This window comes from Carlito syrichta, unplaced genomic scaffold, assembly GCF_000164805.1.
Source record: "Carlito syrichta isolate Samal-C Ts95f unplaced genomic scaffold, Tarsius_syrichta-2.0.1 Scaffold311719, whole genome shotgun sequence".
Lineage (NCBI taxonomy): Eukaryota > Metazoa > Chordata > Mammalia > Primates > Tarsiidae > Carlito > Carlito syrichta.
The window spans coordinates 560,447-581,332 of NW_007255815.1; the positions used below are offsets into that span (position 1 = coordinate 560,447).

Here is a 20,886-nt window from a genome sequence, read left to right on the forward strand (position 1 = left end):
AAATCTTCTAGAAAATGGCTTTTTAAGTGTCATGAAATGTTTATACTGGTCCTGTGGAGAAACCAGCCATTGAAGCACTGACCCAGCTCTGCCCAGATACGATCCCCCGGTTCTGTCCAGGCGCAGCAAGGGTCTTCTGCCTGAGGGCTAGGCTGGCGGTCGCACCTGCCTCTTCTTGGGAGGCAGAGACCTTCATCGTGAGGGAGCGGGGTGGCATCTGGGGTGAGGGATGCGGGTCCCTGGGGAGCTTGGGCAAGGCCTGAGAGCTCAGAGCAGGTCAGGGTCTTGACCTGGAGCCTGGGGCCGTAACATCTGGCAGGAAGGGCACACCAGCTGGTGAGGAAACATGAGTCGTGTCTGGAGGAGAATGGCATCTGCGAGAGGGAAGACAGAAATGATCTGTCGACTTAGAGCATTATCTTAGCCATCAAAATGACTCTGTGTCTGTAGACTTATTTGGTGATGAACACGGTTTAGCTGACTTGCATTTTCTGGAGCCGTCGTCCGGAACAGGCTGTTAGGTTCAGTCCTCAGTGCTCAGTCTGCGGAGTGATTCCCTTTTCGTCCCTTCACATGAATCACTTACAGTTTAAAAACAGAGTCTGAAACTGACTTGTCAGTGGTTAATCAGTTGGCCCTATGACTTTTAAGCATTCTTGGCAGAGAATTTACTTTCTAATTTGATAGAAACTTGTGCATGGATCCAGCAGCCATATGTGATTATATTCAAGATCATCGAAATTATCTCATTACACCCAAGGACTCATAGGCTAGAGCTGAAAACAAGTGGGGGAAGCAGAGACAGAAGAGGAAGGGAGGACGGCCACGGAGGCCAGGAGCAAGGAGAGGAGGGGGCTCCAGAAACAAGGACGGCGGGGAGGAGGCCCGGCTGGGGGAGGGAGGCCTACGGGAGCACGCAGGTGCGTGTTGCCTGAGTTGGGACTTGGAGGTGGTCACCTAGTTTGCTCTGGTCTTTCCCAGAGGCCGGGGGCTTTTCCCACTGACTTAGGAGCTTCTGCAAAGTTAGCTACCTGCAAGACAGATGGTGCCTGAATAGAATAGCAAATACACTGAATAAAATAAATTAAAAAGCCTCCTCCAGAACCAAGATTTTTTGGAAAGAATTCTAAATAGATGAAAACAAACAATTTGATTTCAACCAAATTGTTGTTGTTTTGTTTTTATCCTGATTTTCACCCGAATTGTCAGTCTCAAAAATAAACACTGATACATTCCCAGAAAATATTTTTCAAATAAAAACTGACTCTGTTAAAGTTTGCCCTGATTCTTTCAAAACTGTGTACGAGACACTGTCAACCAAAGTGACTTGCATATTTTTTTAAATAAACTTGAACATATGCAGCTAAAATGTCATTAACTCCCTGCTGCCTGAGTGTTTTTAAAGAATGACACAAGACCCCGGGTGCTGCATTTCTAACATAAGCGTTTTACGACCCTCAGAGAAACTTCCCGAAGCAACTCCACTGGCATACAGTGTAACTTTTAGTTTTGCTCACTGAGCACTGAGTGCTCTGTGTGTAATTAATATTGAAAAGCGCATAGAGCTTCACTGAGCCAGACCTGCTCTTCTGTTAACAGTTCACTTTGTCTAAGAGTAAGTACTTTCAGAATAAGAATCATGGAAGAAAAACAAATGGAATTTCTAGAGTGCTTCAGATACATTTGCTCTACTTATTGCTTCCTGAGTCAGACATTGCATTTTGCAATATAAATTCACAATCAAGATTTTAAAGGGAGCTAAATATTTTAATCCAATTAGACAAGTGAACAAAACACTGAATATTACATGTAGTGTAGATAAGGGTTCTTGCCTTTAAAAGACTGTAATTCCGTCACATTACAACCCCAAATGTCAATGTTGTCTTTATTTTTAACACTTTCCAACACGAGGCAGCCAGAGGCTCCACTCTCTGCTGTTGGTGACACTGTCTGTCCTTTGGGAATTCTTAACGTCTATTTACCATGGAAACGTGGTTCATCGAAAACACAGACCTGCCCGTGTGCAGAGGACGTTCTCGTGACTTAGGGACGCAAGGAAGCCGGGAGATGACACACTTGGATCCACAGGCTGGGCGGGGACTCTCCTTGGAGCGTGCCACAGGAGGAGGGGGCACTGCACACGCCACCCCCGGTGCCCGACCCTGGCGCATGCACAGGCTCCACGGCTGAGTCCCGACCCAGCTCGAGATGCCGTCCCGCAGAAACCCCGCCTGCTCGCCTGCAAGGCAGCCTTCCGTGGCGGCCTTTCTGTTTCTCTGGTTTCCACAGTGCTGTTCCTTTCTTGGAGGGCAGAGGCAGCAAAGCCAGCCCTGCAGTTGGAGGGACCCAGGGCTTTGAACTCGCCCTGCGGGGCTGCATGGCCAGGGCCAGCCGGGCGGCTAGGAGGGAAGAATGAATGCTGGTTGGTGGTGACCTTGCAGTGAACTCCTGCCCCGCTTTACAGCTGGCAACAGCAGATTCCCAGAAAGGGCCTGCCCCGCCGGGAGGCCGGGAGGCCCCTCAGAGGAGCTTTCTTACTTGCGCTGGGGACAGGCAGGGCTGCAGAGACCTGGTGGCGGCTGGCTGCCCGTGCTCTGCAGAGGAGCGTGGCCTTCTAACAGGCGAGCATTCAACGCTCGGAAGCCACGGTTCCACAGAGTTCTGCAGAGCTTTGGGAGGCACTGTCCAGAGCTCACATGGCTTGCCTACTCCGGGTTGCCTTTCAAATTTGGCTTCTTCCACAGATACTGCTAATCTGGCCAATCAGGCGTTATAGCCCCGTGGGAGAATCTGGGCTTTGAGGCCAAACTGGGTTCGAATCCCAGGTTCACACCACTTAGGTAAATATTTTAGCGTCCACGTCACTTGATTTCTGGCAAAAAAAAAGAAAAAGCCACAACAAGAACAAGTGAAAGGCAGCAGCTTTCCTTTAGAAGGGAGCGCCTCACATTACCCAGAGCCCAGATGATCATGAAACCAGCAGGATTAGTCCTGAGATCACCGTGGGCTTGAAAGGCCACTGGGGACAAACCACCGTTATGTACAGATAAAAAACAAGGCCCAGAGAAACGCGTGTGAGTGGCGTCGGGAAGCGCATGGGCAGGGACACGCTTCCCGGGCCGCGGGATGGGTGGACGCGGCAGGCCAGAGTGGGGAGGGGGGCAGAGCGGGCCTGGCCGGAGCGCTGCTGGCGGCAGCCCGGCACCCAGGGCCCCGGCCCCCGGGGAGTCCATGGGGACTCGGCCCCAGGAGGGGCCGCCGGAGCTGCCACCTCAGGGCAGGCTGTGAAGTGCCCCAGCTGGAGGGAGGGCCTGCTCCGGTTACACGCAGATGCCTTGTTGCCAGAGGCCCAAGGAGCAAGGCCGCGTTTGGACCTGGCGGTGTAGGCTGTGCAGACAAGCAAGAGCGGGAGCAGGCCGGGGCAGGGTGAGGGCTGGGGAGGACGCGCCGAGCGCAGTGCAAACCCGGCCGGCCTGAGGCTGTGTGCTTGGGCCTGAAGCTTGGGGCAAAGCTCAAGAAAAGCTGGCTGAACCGCAGCGTGGTTGCCTAGGGAACAATTCAGGTCACCCAGAGCAACTCATTTCTTAAACTCCGAACTTCAGAAACAAATTAGGCACAAAGTCAGGGTGTGTGAGAGGGCTCTGTCGAGCTTTTAAATGAGAACTCAGAAACGGGATAGTGACCGTGGCGTGCATGGGGGAGCATCCTGTTATCTGGATAGAACCTGGAGAAGCAGGGCCAGCTGCCACTCTCATGGAGGGTGGCCATGCCCTTCACAGGGGCCTCAGCAAGGCCTTAATGACAAGGTGAGAGGCAGGATGGGAAACGCTGTCTGAGGGCTCGTGTCGCACTGGTGTGCAGGTGTGTCTCCCCTGGACAGCGAGACCAGTCACTCTGGTGCAGACGATGGGACTGGCTTTCTGGAAAGAAGCATCACTGGTATCCCTAAGAAGTGACAGCAGATGAACTGGATTGGGGCAGTAGCTAAAGCTCCCATGTCTCTGGACGTGCTAGAGGAGAGGACCAGAGGGGCCCACTGAGATGCGTGCCGCACTCCAGATCAGCAAACTGAGGCAACGACATGACGACATTATGGGGTAACTTGCTCATTTCATCAGGAACTTAGTGAATGCACATCATGGTAGCATGTGGCAGGCCTAGGATGGAACAGGGAACGGTAAGTGATGGAATGTAAATGTGGGGATGCCTGTGGGCTTCCCTACCTAAGTCAGATAAAACATAAAACGATGTAGACAGCAATAGATGATTGCCACGGGGAGATTCCGGTTGGCTCGCTTTTCCATGTGGAGGACCTCCCAACCGTGGAGGTCAGAGAAAGGTACTCCATGATGTCATCACGTCAGTCGCCTCAGTTTGCTGAACTGGAGTGAGGCAACGTCTCAATGCTCCCTGCTCTGGTCCTCTTCCACGTCCAGAGAAACGGGAGTTTTAGCTACTGCCTCAATCTAGTTCCCTGTTATCGCTTCTTAGGGATGTCAGTGATGCGTTTTTCCAGGAAGTCATTTCTGATGATCAATTACTAGATGGCCTTGGGCCCCCCCCCCCCCAGGCACCACGAAGGCCCATTAGGAGAAGCGTCAGTTTCCTGGAGCCTTAAGAAAAATTCAGCAATACATTTACTTCTATGTCAGGTAAAGACATAGTGTGAGTGCGTGTGTGTGTGTGTTTTCTATCCAGAGTTCAGTTACGCTGTTCCTTTAAGCGTGCCTGTGGTGGGTTTTGCTGACCACTGTGTTCAGAGTTGCCCTGGGCATTCTGAGGTTAGGAAGTCAGTTGCCTTCGGTCTTATCTGGCCAGCTCCTAGAGCAGGAAGGGTGGGTCGGTCACACCAGGCACTGGGCAGAACTGCACAGGCCATTTCATCCTGGAAGGCAGGTCGGCTCTGGTGGGGACCCATGTTTGCCGGCGAGATGGAGGTGGTGGCAGCCCGTTCTGTGCGTATTTCGCAGTGCTCCAGGGCAAGGTGGACTGCCTGAGGCCACTCAGGAAGGGCCCAGAGAACAGAAGCACCACGTGGGCTCTGAGACACAGTCCATCCATGTCCCCAGGCCCGAGGACCACGCACAGATGACATCCTAGACAGGAGCACTGTCTCCTGCCACAGCTCATCCCACTCCACATGTGGCCAGCACGGACGCCATCCTACACTCAGAGTTGCCAGCAGCACACTCCACACACTGAGAAGCTGCTGGAGATGCAAGGGGGACCCCCAAAACCAGAATTATCTTTGGGAGGCCAGGCCCCTTGGAATACAGGCTTCCCCTGTAGGAAAGTGGGAACCCATCAGCATTAGTGTACCAGCTAGCGTTGTTGTGAGGCCGCATTGGGCTTCGGTAAAAAAATTTTTTTGCAGTTCTTTCAACCTGTTTGCCTGTTACACGATGAGGGATTTGCCAGCATCCCGGCCAACACCGCGCTGAATGAGCAGCAGCTGTTGATCAAAAACAGCCCTCTCCATTCACCCGATCTCACCCCAGGCGACCTTTTTTTGCTTTTTCCGGATGAAAAACGTCTTCCAAGGGCAACATTTTTCCAGTGTGGAAGAGGTAAAACAAAAAAGTGTCAGAAACACTAACAGGCATCAAAATTGATGAATTCGAGCCAGGCTCAGTGGCTCAGCCTGTAATCCTGCGCCTTTGGAGGCTGAGGTGAGTGGACTGCCTGAGCCCGCGGGTTCGAGACCCGCCTGGGCAGACGAGACCTCATCTCTACAATAAATAAAAAAATCAGCCAGGCGTGGTAGCACGCGCCTGTAATTCCGGCTACTTGGAAGGCTGAGGCGGAAGGATCGCCGGAGCCCAGCAGGTCGAGGCTGCGGTGGCCGGGAGCGACAGAGTGAGACTCCAACTCAAAAAAAAAAAAAATTGATGAGTTCAAAAACTGCTGAGCAGTGAAAAAGGCATCTCGATAGGTGTATTGCATCAAACAGAAAGTACTTTGAAGGTGACTGAAGTTTAAACATGTAAGAATAAACACGCAATTTTTATAAATTCTTTTTTGAGGTCCCCTCATGAATAAACATTACCTTTTCTTGTTTTTAGAAAAAAGGCAACAGACTGATTACATATTTTTATTTCTCTTGTCTGAATTGTGAGTTCAGTTTCACTCACTGTCCTGTCTTGGGAATCCCCAACAAGTAATTATGGCTTAAACTGGGTTGACAAGAGCCAGTTTCGTGGCTCCAGTCGTGTTGGAGTCTGGCACAAGAAATCTGCAGTGCCAGGCCCACTTTCACTTTCTTCCTGGCTTACTAGTGACCAGATTGGGCTCCGGGCCCTGCACTGCATTCTGGCTTATTTGCTGAAATGAAAACTAGGATAGGGAAAGTGTCACCTTGGCTGTCCCCTGAACTCTACACTCTAGAGCTGAGGGCAGTAGTTTGATCTTCCCACACAGTGCACAGCACATGCTCAATATATGTTCTGTGGGCTGGAACCATTTCCAGTGGTTTAAACTCATCTGAGCAGCTGTGCCAGCAGAGGCAGGCAGCAGTATTCAAGACTTGCCTAACTTGTGCTTCTGTGCTCCCGACCTGATTTGCATAAAGTGGCTTTGAAACATTCCTATCTGTTTAAAAGGCAGAGAACACAGTATGCCTAATCCCCTCTTCCAGCATGTGGGAGGCTTCCATGTGAAAATGTCTTTACATGTGTTACAATAAAGCGCAGCTAAAATTTTGGAGGTTTCAGGTCATAGAGTTTCACCAGGAATTTCTTAGGGGCACTTGGCCTACACCCTGTTTTTGTTCAGGATATACCCACTTCTAGAAGGTCTGATACAGTTTCAGTAAACAGACTCTGGCAGAAGCGTCTCCTTTCCTGGACAGAAGAGATGGTTCTCTGGCCATGTCCTAACATTATGCTTTCCTTATTTAAGAGGCAAGCAAGTGTCCGTAATACAGATTGTTTTCAAATTTAAAGCATTACAAAATGGTTCATTTTATATACGACGGGGGCTTTGATGTGTGGTCAAGATGAGGCACAGACTTTTCATAGAAATTAATTACATGTAATTTCTATATTTTTGTCAAAGGTTTTCTCCAAAAATTTCCCATACAAGGTGACTAAACCAGCAGATGACAAATCACATTGAAGAACACGATCTATTTCAACTTACTTTTTATTATCATTTTTTCCAGTTACCCAGCATGCCACAATCTGATTGCTGACCTGGATGGAACAGAGTGAAGTAAATGATTTACAAAGAGATATTTACATTCATCTGATTGACACTTGATATGCCACAATGCACCGCGACCTTCGCAGGGTGACACCACCTAAGACTGGGGCTGGTCCTCACCTCCACACTTGCTGTTCTGCACGATGGCTGGTGCAGCCAACACAAGACGAGGAGGGCTCCTGGTGGGCGTCTTCGAAATGGCTTGCAGTTATGTTTTTAAATCTGCTCATTTGTGTGCTAGGTCATACATGTGCATTTCAGTAAACGGACTGTTTCCAGACCTGAACTGCAGGTTTCCCTTCTCCTTGTAGTGCCGAACGAGCACACTAGAAAGGCACATATTTCACGAAGCCAGAGTGTACGGAGGAGCACCCTGTGTCCCGCCACTCGGCTGCTCTTTCCGTGACCGCCCTCTCGCCCCTCGTCCTCACTTGCCTTTAATCAACATCCATCCCACAAGACTCCATCATTACTTATCAGCTCATTAGTTTGTGCACCATCAGGAGACACCAGGAAGCACTATGCATTATTCTTTCCATCCTGTTAAACAACGAAGCAGACGAAAAAGCATCTTTGGCTCAGTGGTGTCAGATTTTTTTCTTCAATACGCAGTATGTGAGAGGAGCCTAAAAACGTACTTAGTGAAATTAGAAAATTTACTTAGAGTATATCAAATATCTGTACACAGATCATTATTTTAGTCTAAAATAGTATTTCTACTATACACAGTTAAGCCCTCGAGTGCTTTAAAGGAACAACAGTGGACACTGCGAGTTGTGTGTTGTACGTGGGGGTGACGACGAAGCACTGAAGGCAAGGCAAGGCTGGGACACGTCCCCGGCCTCAGGCCGTCCTCCCGCCAGCGATCCGTCGCCGTCGTCTCAGCACAGACCTGATGTTCGCCATGTTCGGCCTTGCCTCTCAAAATCGATGTGGAGTAGGCTTTGGAGGCGGCGGCGTGACACACACAGAGACCGTCCGAGTCTCTCGAGCATGCAAAAGATGCAAGCCTCAAACAGCAGAACTTCTATTCAGATTCAGAAGTTTCTGATTTCATCAAATGTGCTAGACATAAAGGCTGTCACATAAGATATTTTAATTGCCCTCAACTCTGTTTTAGGTATACTGTGAATAAATTATACAATATTCTAAAAATAGCACCTTTAAGGAATTATAGAGGTCACTTTATTTTAGCCTCCTGGATCTGTCAACCTCGGTGGTTCTGAGAAGAGCACATGAAAGAATGCCCTCAAACCTGGCTGTGTGACACACACACACATGCTTGACTTTGACTACCTCTGGCCCCAAAAGCCATTTCTCTATCTGGCTTAGTCACAGGAGCAAAGCCAAGTTTCTACAACAGTAGCTACATGAGGTAAAATCAGAAAAAGGCCCCATCCAAAATGATTCAACATAAACCAGACTGCAATCCAGCCATCCTATCCATCTATACTACCCATGTCTAAGTTTGTTAATCTGCCATGAAGTGTTAAAAATTCACTCTAAGAAAGAAGTATGCAGAACAGTACATTATCAGGAAGACATTAACAATGAGCTACACTCCTTAAGAATTCTGGGTCCAAACCATTTGTTGTAAACATTACTAGAGTCTGAATGATCTCCAAGGTCCGAGACCCACTCCGTCCCTGGCTTCACAGTAGATCTGTCCTAAGCTCAGTGCTGAGAGGTCAGCGCCCCACCCCCCCCGCCGGAAGTAGCCCTTCATCAAGGTTTGTACAACTGCACTATTGCCATTTAATTGAAGTAAAAATAATTCCCTGTGTGTTTGAGCTACAAGAAACTCACTACATATTTTTCCTGCCATATGTTAATACAGGGTAGGTTAATACCAAGTCGGGCTATTAAAAATTTATTTTTCCAGAAAAGAATAATTTTCTGAGATTACAGAACCACGTCCAACAACAATAAACAGAGAAGTAGCAGATTGACATAGTGCTTTATTTAAGCTGTCTGTACGAAAGGAAAATAATGTGCATCCCTATCATATACGTGTAAAAATACTAAGGATGTACAGTGTACAAAAACAGTTTCTTGTAGTTATTTCACATCCTTGTGGGTCATATACGTAAGGAATAAACAATTTTAGTATGACCGACAGTAATAGTAATACAGTTTCTCGGGTTCATAGTTGCTTCTGCTTAAAGTCCTTAACCAGATGACTAGATCTTGCGCGGATCTAATGAAAGAACTAGCAAGGTCAAGAAATGTCACAAACTATAAAGCTACAGGGAGGTAATTCAATTACCAATTTAGAGGTTTTCTTTTTATTTAAATAAATACTTTACATTTCATGCTTGCCTGTAATGCACTACCAGGAGCAAGATAGGGAAATTCTACTGTAGACAGTACAAACAGTAGCAGCAAAGTGTGTACATTGAGGTGTAATATATAGACCCTGCAGTTAGTAAGGAAGGCCCTTACTTTTGTACTCTAGGAGAAGCAAGTGGCCCCTGCAAGAACAGTCAGCTTCAAGAAGCTGGAAATCAGGTGTGGGAATGGAAAACAATACTTGAATAATGCTATGTAATTAGTATGGAAAGCAAAGCTGAGAGTGACCCTGCCAACAACCCAACCAGAAATGGCCAATTTCCTCCAAGATGGCTGCATTATGACAAGAGGTCAAACCATGACAGTTAGTATGTGCTGGAGTCTGAAGTCTGAACTGTATTCTCAAAGAATGATTCCAGGTTTCGAGCAGTTCACCTGTCAGAACCCAAAACTACAGCTACGGGCAACACAAGGGAATCGCCCTCTACACACAATTCTCTTTTTGTATTATTCCTCTATGTCAGCTGACAGATCTGGGAGTGAAAGTAAAGGATTCTCAAAATCAAAGCCAAGAAAACACCTTTTGTGACATCAATGGAATCTCAGTGGGCACAAGTGACTGAGCCTTGGGCATGGCTAGCGACTGAGAACCAGTATGAGGAGTGGCCAGCCCAGGGCACCATCACTGCCGGTCATTCATCTTTAGGAAGTGTCCTTGGCCAAGGTCATAGACATCTCCTTAAGATTTGGAGGAAAGAAAACAACAACAAAAAGCTATGTGCTTAGTGTACGGCATCACGCTTTCCCTCTAAAGGAGTAAGTGCTCTGAATACCAGCCAGTCGTAGCCCTCTTCCTCCCACCTGTTTCTTTCTTATACAAAGGATGCAAGACAACTTAAAGGACATACCTTCTAGTCTACTTTCTGGTCAACGTGAAACATTCAACATAATTCCAAGTGGAAAAAAAACAGTTAAGCTATATGTGTAAGAATGAACTACCACTTACTGAAATTCCTACTGGACACCAAGGATAAACTTCACTCAGGTAGAAATATGAAAAACTAGGATAAAGTCTATGTCTGAATATGTCTTAGCTGCCTTAGTAAAATGCCCTTTAACCCCCGTCAGTCCCAGTGGCCCACCCACCGCCAGCAGTGGTTTCAGAGCTATAAACCCACACTCCAGCATCAAGAGGCTAAGACATCTGCAGATGAGTATGATTCATCCTCCTTGGAAAGTCACTTGCTCTTTCACACAATGCAATCATCATACAATGTCACGCTTTAGTCTTCCATTTGGGAGCTGTCAGACAGTTCAACTAAAATATATCTCCATGATCACTCCACGGGGTGGGACACCCTCTGCTTGTCGCAGGAATGGCCCCAGCCCCTTGGACTTCATAGGCTGCTTTGGAAAATGTCAGCTCCTAGCACCAAAGGGTTTAATCTGAAGATCATCATTAATGAAGGAGAAAGATGAGGTTTGCATACATGTCCCCTTTCAGTGAGAAATGTTGGAATTTGGGGACATGAGTATATACAAAAAAAGAAAAGCTGGAGGTGTTTTTTTTTTTTCCCTGATGGCTTAATTCAGTGATAAATGTACCATGATCAGAATAAACACACCAGGTCCTTAACCTTTACTGCCTACTTCCTAAATACTCAAGAGGTGTTCATTTTGCCAAGTAAAGTTCATTTCTTATCATCACTCAGGTCTCAAGTTCTTCATTACTCAATGCTGTCAGGTCGTTATTACATTTTACTTCTCAAATGAGCCAACATCAGCATCTATGTGTTCCATTAACCCCTTGGCATGGACAGTTGGGGATTTTCTCATTTTCAGCACCAAGGGGTTAAACGATAGCATCTCTTCTCCCAAAGCCAAATTCTAATCAATATAAACCATTTCAGAGCTGTATCAACATTTTTTACAGAGGAGAAAAAGTGCATGATTTTCATCAGCATGTACATTCCTTGCACATGGGTCAAAAGAAACTGCAGGATGTCTGCTTTATGTAAGTTGGAGCTGCATTTGCTAACATGACACACAATTCTCATCACTAAAAAATAAATACTACTGCAATATAAACAAAATCATAAAAGGACATTCAAAGTTTTAACATCTGAGGATAAGCTAATTCACGTAGAACTGAAACTAAAAAACCAAAACAAATAAGGCAAACAGCTGTTTACCTTGGTGTACAAATTTTGGTGAAAAGCAGGATCATTATACCTGTCTACATTCTTCAGCCATCAGAGGTGATAAACATCAAGAAGGAAAAAAGGTTTCCAAGCACGGGAAAAAATGCTCTCTGGCGCAAATTGCATCCTAAGACCCTTTAGGTGACCTCGACTGTGCATATGCTTTCATTCCTGGCAAAACACTGTTCCTTTGCCTACAACTGCCTGTGAAGTCTCGACATCCACATGTGATACTAGGCTTCCTCTGCAGTATATACCAGGAATTGAAAAATATATTTATAGATATATATCGACAGTTGTTCAGTCCTTCTACCAAAAGCTTCCTAATAAATTTCAGCCAGATCTCAGTGATATATACCAACTTTATGCATTGATCTGATACGCTTTATTAAAGCTGTGCATATGCATGCCACCACCTTTCCACAGTTGCTTGTTCTGAATTTATAAACTAAGTCTTCTTAGTCTAATTAGTTTTTGATTTATCTTCTAGAAAGTTAAAAAATGTACCTAGAATCAGTGTATCTCATTTAGCCTTCACTGTTAGGGAAAAAGAAAAACTAAAAGATCAAAAGATGACAACTGATGAACAAATGAACAATGGCGGGCTCATGACTTCCAAAGATTGTAAAATTACTTCTTAAAGTTGCTATAATAAGACAGTAGCAGCAACAGCATGAGACCTTAGACTGAGATACAATTTCATGCAAAAACAAAACTTGGAGTGTGTTTGCGTATATGTGTGTTTCATGTGGGTGAAAGGTGGCGAGGGGTGAAGACCCTTGGCTGGTCTGGGATGTCAGAAGGTGCCCCTGCTATCTGTAAGAGCTAGGACTGGTGATGTCCAGGAATCATTTTCAGTAATAAATCTAAGATGACAGTGAAGTAGCAGAATGAAAGAGACTTATTCTCGTCCACTTGCAGAGTAGGAAAACTGAGGAAAATGCGGCCGCCTCTCATTGTCCATGCAGTCCATACCATCCTCATCATCTGTGGGCAAGAAACAGCCATTTTAGTTTTACATTTGTTTTTTCAACATTATCTCTGGTCTATATTTTTTGAACTCAAAACTTAATGATCAACAGGCTATAGCGCTCATAAATTTGTGTTTATCAATTAAACATACAACAATTATACTTCAAAAGTTATCTGATTTTCATAAATGCATTATCTATGAGAAAATACTATAAAATAATCTCTAAGACATCAAAATTTCAAGATTCAATGAAACGGTAAAAAATAACACTGAAGAAAACAATTTTTTATTAGAAATACTCTTCAATAACCTTTCATTTCATAATACCACATATATCAAAATTACAGAAGGCAGTGAAATCTACAGCATCCAAAGTGTCTATATAGACTCCATTTTCAAATATCTCCAAGCCCTTGTATTTTTTTCTTCGTGGCACTTTAGGTGTGACTGCAAAATAAAGCTTCTTAAGAAATGTATTCAACATCCAGCATCTGGCTTAACTCACCTTTCCCATTTTCCTATGATTAAACTTTAAGCTGGAATAAAGAAACTAAATGAAAGAAAGAGGGAAAGATATCAGCACCTGTGTCTTAGTTCCTCAGGAAATGAGAGAGAACAGGGATGTGAAAGGCACTGAAAAAGGCTGCTCATAGTTAGGGTGCTCCTCTTTTCAGTTCTCCCGTTTCCTGCATTTAAAGGATCCCAAGTGATCACGCCACCCACTCTTGCAACTCTTCTGTGATTACAACTCTACACTGTCAGAACTGTGATGACTTCCTTACACCGTATTGTCTATTCAGTCACTCAGTCAATATGTGCCCCCTTTGCCTCTGCTCTAAGCTGGGCAGCCTTCAGCTCCGGATGGACAGAGCTCTAAGTCTGTAGACATCATGGGCTCGTGGGGGAGGTGATCGGTTTTAAATCTCTCCCGCTCTACTCTAAGCTCATTGAATCATAAGCTGTCCTGCAATAGAAACCAATGAGTCTTTCAAATAATCAGTCATTTTTCTTCAAGCAAAATAATTCAATTTCTTCAAATTCATATAGGAAGTACATTACCAAGTCTTTTAATTTTCCAGCCTCTCCAGGGATCATCAAATGCACACAGCCAGAGAGAGCATACAGGCCAGATCCCGCTGCACTAAGGCACTGACCCTGTCACCCCACAGAGGAGGACACTTTGCCTTTATTTGAAGAATAATAAACACTTCTTTTCTCACTGGTCTTCTTTCTAGTATTCTATTCTTAATGCAGAAGATTCGAAGAAATGGGACCAAGTTGGCATTAACACAAATGTGTGGCTCCTAATGTATCAGAAAACATCCCTATATTAGTTGGGAATCAATTCATCAAGATGCATCCATGGCTCCCTGCTCCATGTAAGACACTGAACTCTGGGGCCTCTCTCCTTCTGCAAACAGACCATGGAACTGCAGTCAGCATTTCTAGAGAGAACTGAGGTTTGGGGAAATCTCTGCTTCCATATAAAATATTAGATCCAATATCTGTACCAAGCAAATCACATGCATCTTTTAGATCGAATACCTTCAGCATATTTTTGGCTACATTAAAGACAGAAGAAGCTAGGGAATGATGTCATATCTGCTGTTGAGGCACACCGGATAAAAACTTTCAGGAGAAAGTCAGCTGAAATTTTCACGTTCAGATTCTGACACGTGCCAGTCACAATTCAAAGAAAGGTTTCCCCACTAACAGCTTTGTTTTGCAGAGTGTTTCTGCACTGCACACGTGCAACCTCCTCGGACAGCATATGGGGAAGCCTGTGCTTGCCCAGCCAGCCAGTGAGGGGCACGAGTGCCCGGGATCTCTGGGTTGCGACTGGCCTGGCACCTAGGTTAGCCAGGCTCCCAACAGGGGCAGGTACTGGACTTTCAGAGGAGGAGGTGCTATTGCTGGATGTCAGCTGATGTGAAAAGGGAACTTACACTCTGTCACTTCAGCATCACATTGATCACATTTCTGAATATAAGAAAATCTAAATTTCAAAGATAACCATGTGAGGGCTCCAAACCTTGAAGCCTATCACACCCAGTCAACCTAAGTAAGTTCCTGCTAGAAAGTGCGTCCATGGGGTACACCGATGATAATGAACATGAGCTAGGTTAAAAACAAAATAATGAAAAAATATACACATCTGGAAAAAGAAAACTAAATAATCAACTCTACACACTACATTTCAATCTCTGGATCCAAGGAGCATCAACTATCTAATTTTCTTAGAGTATCTAACAAATGTAATTATATAGCAATAACAGTTACTCGATCTCAAAGAAATCCTCTTTACTGTAGGAAGGAGGCAGAGTACCATTAATAGATATAACAAAAAATGACACATTCCAAAATCTGTTCAATTAGTTAACACCAGTGAGGACAATCTGGCATGATACCACAGCTGTTTGTAGAAATGGGAACATTTTGCCTTTCTAACTGCTGATTTATTCCAAAATTGTTTTACTCAAGCAAGGTAGCAAGAGGGAAGACAACTGCTAATGAATGGCACTATATGGACTTTTATGTACAAAACCTGTGTTGTTCAGAGCACCAAGGAGAAAAGGCGATGTGCAATGTCATCACAGCCCAAGGTGTCACCGACTCTCCTTTTATCTGCCCCCTAGGGAAATCTAAAGTATATCCAGGGAATCTCACATTAAAAACACTGCTCCTGTGTCCTTGTTCTTACAACCACGGAGGCCCCTGTGATGAGCTGAGTTGTGCAGGTGGCAGAAGGAACTGTGAGTGAGAGGCACCTGCAGCCACGCTGGGCACCCTGAGCTCTCCCATCGGACTGTCCTTTCCAGAGAGATCCTGAACACAAGATAGCACATCCGCAGGGCCCTCCACATCCTCAGCTGTGGCACCTTGTCAGACACAGATGATATTGCTGGGTTCTCATTTCTGTGCCATCCAGGGCCCTGCAGCTGGGCGGGGCCCACCCCACTTCTGACACCCACGAAAGCCATACTTTCCTGGGCTCACAATTACAGGTGGAGTTTTACAACCCCCTTGGAAGTTACTGAAATGTACCAGCATCCTTGGTATCTCTGTCTCCATCTAGAAATGGACCAATTATCCTCTAAAGGCATCGATGCCATGGGACTTGCACAACATGACCAGTGTCTGTAATGAAATACATTCTTTTAAGAACAGGGTTGCTGTTGATGATAAAACAGATATGCCAGGAAAAACATTCTTGATGGCTTTTATCTTGCTGGTTAACAAAACGGACGAACTACATTCAAATTATGCTCCAGAAACTGTGGTGGGGGTAAAACACCTTGTAACACTTGTATCATTTTAGAAGGCACAGAAATTGAGCAATAAAATGCACACTGATGGCAAACTCTCATCAGGACAAGTGTCTTGTGGTGTGGAGTTAGAGACAAAGCAGGTAAGATGAATTTTGAAGAGGTCCTGGTCCTTAACAGTTAGGGCTTTGAAGTTCAAGTCAGTCATGAAAAAATAACTGACTAGCTAAGGAGGTACATACAATAGTTTCTAAATTACCTTATTTGCAACCAAATCAATTTTCAAACTGTTTTGGTCTGGTCTTTCTAACCTCCCACTTTCTAGCATCATGTTTACTCCCCGCTCCAGCCTTCCACTCACACCCTATTCCGGTGAGGTGTCCACCAAATCAGACCTACTGTCAGTCTCCATGGAGGGAGCACAGCACCAAGTAACTGGACTGGTTAATCTGGTGCGGGAAGAAAATCAAATACAGTGTGATTCGTACTTTAGAATCCTAGATGCCCATCTAAAAGGGATGGCATCTCAGGCACATGGCGGGGCAAAGACAGAGGCCCCCAAAAGTTTATCTAGCCCCGCTCTCCCCTTTTCCAGAGGATAAAGAGACCTGCCACATCCCAGGGCTGTATGTGGCCGAGCCAGGACATGAGGCAGGTACTCCACCTGAGTCCTGGACTTTTTCAACCCAACTCTGTCTCCCAAATTGAGATTCCACTTTCAGCTTTCTGCAGTAATCCATCCACTCATAGCTTTGCATTTATAGAGTCCACCTATTTCATGTTAATATTTAGTTATCCTTAGAAGAGTTCTTTCCTTTGAGAAATAAAACCCTTTCAACAAGGCTGAGGCATGTCAGGCCCTTCCTATCCTGGTGCCCACTGTGGCTTTAGAGTGCATGGCAAGCCTGGGCCTCCGCCCCGCTCTGTAGCTCCCAGACTCTTGCCCTATTGTTTATTCACTCATCCAGTATTACTGAATTCTCACACTGGGCCAGGCATCTAGCTAGGAGCTGGGGCTAGAAGCAAAGACACACTAGATCCTTCCTCTCAGAGTGATTGCGTTTTAGCGGCCAAAAGAAAAGATAAAGAAACAACCAGAAAAATACCGGCGAGTAAAGATGCCAATGTAGAGAATTAAGAGTGGGAAAGTGTTGTCAAACTGCATTGTTCCTTAGACAAGCAGGTGGAAGAGGCTATCTGATGAAGTGATATTTAAGTTCAGATTTGAAGAACAAGAAGGAGTCATTCGTGCAAAGACCTGGGAAGAAGAGCATTCTAGGCAGCCAAAACAGTAAACACTGTACCCAGTTCCCAAGATGAAGTTTGGTGTGGCATGTTCAAGGTGTGGCTGGAACCCAGGCAGAGTGGGGAAAGATGGAACAGGAAGACTTCAAAGAGGTGGACAGGGCCTAAATCAGCCAGGACTGTGTAAGCCATTGCGAAGAATTTGGACTTAGATACAGGGGGAAGTCACTGGAGTGTTTTAGGCAGAGGAATGATGTGGTCTGATTACAACTAGGGTTAGATCCAAATGATGGGACCTAGCAAATGCTGTATGGCAAGAACTGCCCCCAGGCCATCCAACAGCTCGCTGGAGGTACCCAGTATTTTGGACAGTGATAATGCTACAGTCCATGCTGGTGCCAGCGGCCAAGGCCTGTGTCCATTATTTCTACCCAGACGGCGCTTAGCTCCTTGCCCATGATTTGAGAGGCCTCCAACACTGTCTCTGACTCTTAGTGATTCTAAAATTCTAGCAATGGCACAAGACAGAGTGGAAACTCTGCCCCACCACAGGATACACCAAGGATAGCCTGCCTCAACACTTCACTATTTCACAATGCAACCTGGGCACTGGCTAAATTGGTGAGCCCTGCTCCCAGCTATGTCTGACACCATGGGACCTCGAGCAGCTCAACTTCTCTCTAGGTTTCAATTTCATCACTTATGGAAGTTAAGAAGCTAACCTCTTGTGAATCTAAAGAAATAAATGCATGTATATACACACATAATTACATCTTTAATTTCAGGGTGTTTGCAGTCCTCATGTTGCCAGGCCATGGACACCAGATTAAGACCTCTTGGCCTAGATGACACTAGGTTGTCTTTTGATCCTAAAATCTGTTAACTGTGACCACAGTTGGAAACAGCAATTCACTTCAACCTTCCCTTGTGTGGACACTCAGTTACATTAGACCCATCAACTCCTAGCCTTTCAAAATGAGAGAAGAAGAAATGCAGGAAAGAAAATAAAGGGAGAGAAAAGGGGAGAAAAACCAACATGACGTTATAATGCAACCCAAAGGCGTGAGACTTGAAGAATTCAATTACTACCCTGAAACCTAATCTTATCCTCATTCCTAAATTAATGATGATACAGACAGACCTTTGTCAGCATGAGAATGTTCATAAATCATATCTGATAACCTTTTATTTCATTAAGTTCCATTTATTTGTGGTATATCTCTATGAAGCACACACTAATGCATGTAGAATGACTTAAGTGATACACGAGCATATAGTTTTAATAATTTAATTTACATGCACAAATTACTAGCAAACTAAATTATGTCTTCACAGATATTACTGTTTAAGAGAAAGCTAAGTAAAAAGACTCAATTTAAGTTGGACTTTTCTTTTTTTTTTTTGAGTTGGAGTCTCACTCTGTCGCCCAGACTGGAGTGCAGCGGCCACTCCCAGCCACCACAGCCTCGACCTGCTGGGCTCCGGTGATCCTTCCACCTCAGCCTTCCGAGTAGCTGGAACTACAGGCTCACACTACCACGCCCGGCTAATTTTTTGATTTATTGTAGAGATGAGGTCTCGTCAAGTTGCCCAGGCGGTTCTCAAACCCGCAGTCTCAGGCAATCCACTCACCTCAGCCTCCCAAAGGTGTGGGATTACAGGCTGAGCCACTGAGCCCGGCTATTAAGTTGAATTTTAAAACTATGAAGTAAGGAGGAGACCCGAACTGACAAAACTCTGAAGGTGGAAAGAGCAAGGCCTGGAAAAGGGGAGTCTCTACTTCATAATCCTTTCAGAAAAGCTCTTCTCACCACTTCCTGTCTTTTGCTATTTCCACACTGGAAACTCCGTATTCTTAAATGGGATGGAGTAAGTCACTGTGGAATTTAATCTTAAATATTTCAAAGGATGAAAAAAAATACTGTTTTCTTCAATTATGTTAGAATGTTGCCAACTGCTTTCCATATTTACTTACATTTTTCAGGTGGTGTTATTGTAATAGTCTGAGCTGTAAATTCTTCATCAAAATATCTGGTATCTGTCTCAGATGTTACTTGAGGCTTAAATGGAGGTACAAGCTGTAAGAAGGGAAAAAGAGCTCAATGAACGGATTGCAATTTAGGAAAATTCCTTTCCAGGACAAATGTGAAAGCATATAACTAAATGAACAGTGCAAAAGTCTAAAACGCTGAGTCAATGTGCGAGGTAGATGTGGTATTCAGCTTCCCAGTCAACAGTCTAAACACAAAATGGTGGATATTTGGTTATTCTGTATTACATTTGATGAATTATGCAAAACGACAAAGGAGACCCATAGAAAAGAGTAGAAGAGGGATACTGAAAAATCTGGTCTACCTTCTTTCCCAATAACAAACATACATGAAAAACCATACGGACACACACCTCCGTGACAGAATATACACCCTTCCCAGTGCAACCTCTCTTCATAGTGCTGGTTAAGGGTTATCAATAAAAATACACCTTAATAATACAGTTATTTCCTAAGTCACAGATAGAGTGCTGACTCTGCACTTCATAAAGAACTATAATTTTGAACTTTGCAAAGAACTCTGCTCACTTAAGATAGGCATCAATGTCTGCCCTGTCTTAGAAATGGGATTCTCGGCAGCCTCCGGAGTCACATGTAAAGTTTTATCCACAGTTTTCACCAGATCCTCAAAGGAGACCATGACCAAAAAGAAATTAAGAGTGGCTCCTCTGGGACTGGCAGAGCTGGACCCATCTCATTTGTGTTGGTCCTGCAGCAGGGTCAGGGTGGACAGAAAGTCTTGGGCTACTGAAGGTTACAGAAGCCCAAGCCCTGGGAAGCCTTAGGGAGGGAGCAGGTTGGTGCTCTTGACAGAATCCCAGAGCTCTGACCTCAAGAGACAGGTGAAGCCTACAGATTTCTAACATGAGATGCCTAGTCTCAGGGCCTGGAGACAGAGTATGTGCTTTAATGAGTACCATTCAGAACAGGGCATGGCACTTTGAGAACACACTTCTCTCAGGAATAGGAAAGTGGAAAATAGAAGGACAGAAATTAGCATGTTTTATAAATATTTCACAGAAACAGAAATACACAACTGGCTTTAGATCAATGCATTTTCCCACAATTCCTGTCACCATATTTATGTTAAATAATACGGCAAAATTGTTTAAAGTATTCTCTAGACAGACCATATTTTTAAAATTGGGCCGTGAACAGAGTTAATAACTTGTTTTCAAAATAAAGGACCACATTTCAGTTTATGGCACATGCTACAAAGCACTTTTAATCTCTTTATCATTCTTTCTGTTTGCCCCATCACACAGCTATTCTGAAGTCTCCATTATTAACAAGCACTCTTTTGGGACTGAACCAACTCCAGGTTCCGTTGAGGAGCTGGTAATGGTTATCAGAGAACCAGAGGACTCCTCTCTCAGCTGCTTTAGTCTCCAGTCAAGAACAAGTTCCTCTGCCAGTGGTGAGGAGAAAGCTGCCATGGTGCCAGAACATGTTTCTTTCTAGCTGCTTTGCTAGGATCACTGGATGTAAGCAAGAGGGCACTCCACTAGTAGAAATCCTCCTCTGCCCCTTGGGATATGTGAATTCAGAACACAGAACAACAAAGGTGACACAGACTAGAAGAGTTCTGATTTGCTCTTTAGAAAACTGAGGGAATAACTGCTTCCATCTGGTAGGAAACTGGAAGACGGGAATTTTGGTTGG

The 20,886-nt window shown here is 44.9% G+C and overlaps 1 protein-coding gene and 1 long non-coding RNA gene across 2 annotated transcripts in view; one reads left to right on the forward strand and one right to left on the reverse strand.

The window, feature by feature from the left end:
- Positions 1-8,357, forward strand: part of SDCCAG8 (serologically defined colon cancer antigen 8) — a 236,607-nt gene extending 228,250 nt beyond the window's left edge. Inside the window, exon 18 of the mRNA XM_008068997.2 lies at positions 7,160-8,357. Coding sequence (XP_008067188.1) covers positions 7,160-7,189 — 30 coding nt within the window. The 3' untranslated portion in view covers positions 7,190-8,357. The remainder of the gene's footprint in view (positions 1-7,159) is intronic.
- LOC103271522 lies at positions 7,123-19,252 on the reverse strand. The gene is made up of 2 exons (XR_505055.2): positions 19,150-19,252; positions 7,123-12,677 (listed from the first exon to the last, which is right to left on the reverse strand). It is a non-coding gene; the product is annotated as an uncharacterized LOC103271522 (long non-coding RNA).
- Positions 19,253-20,886: the final 1,634 nt, after the last annotated feature.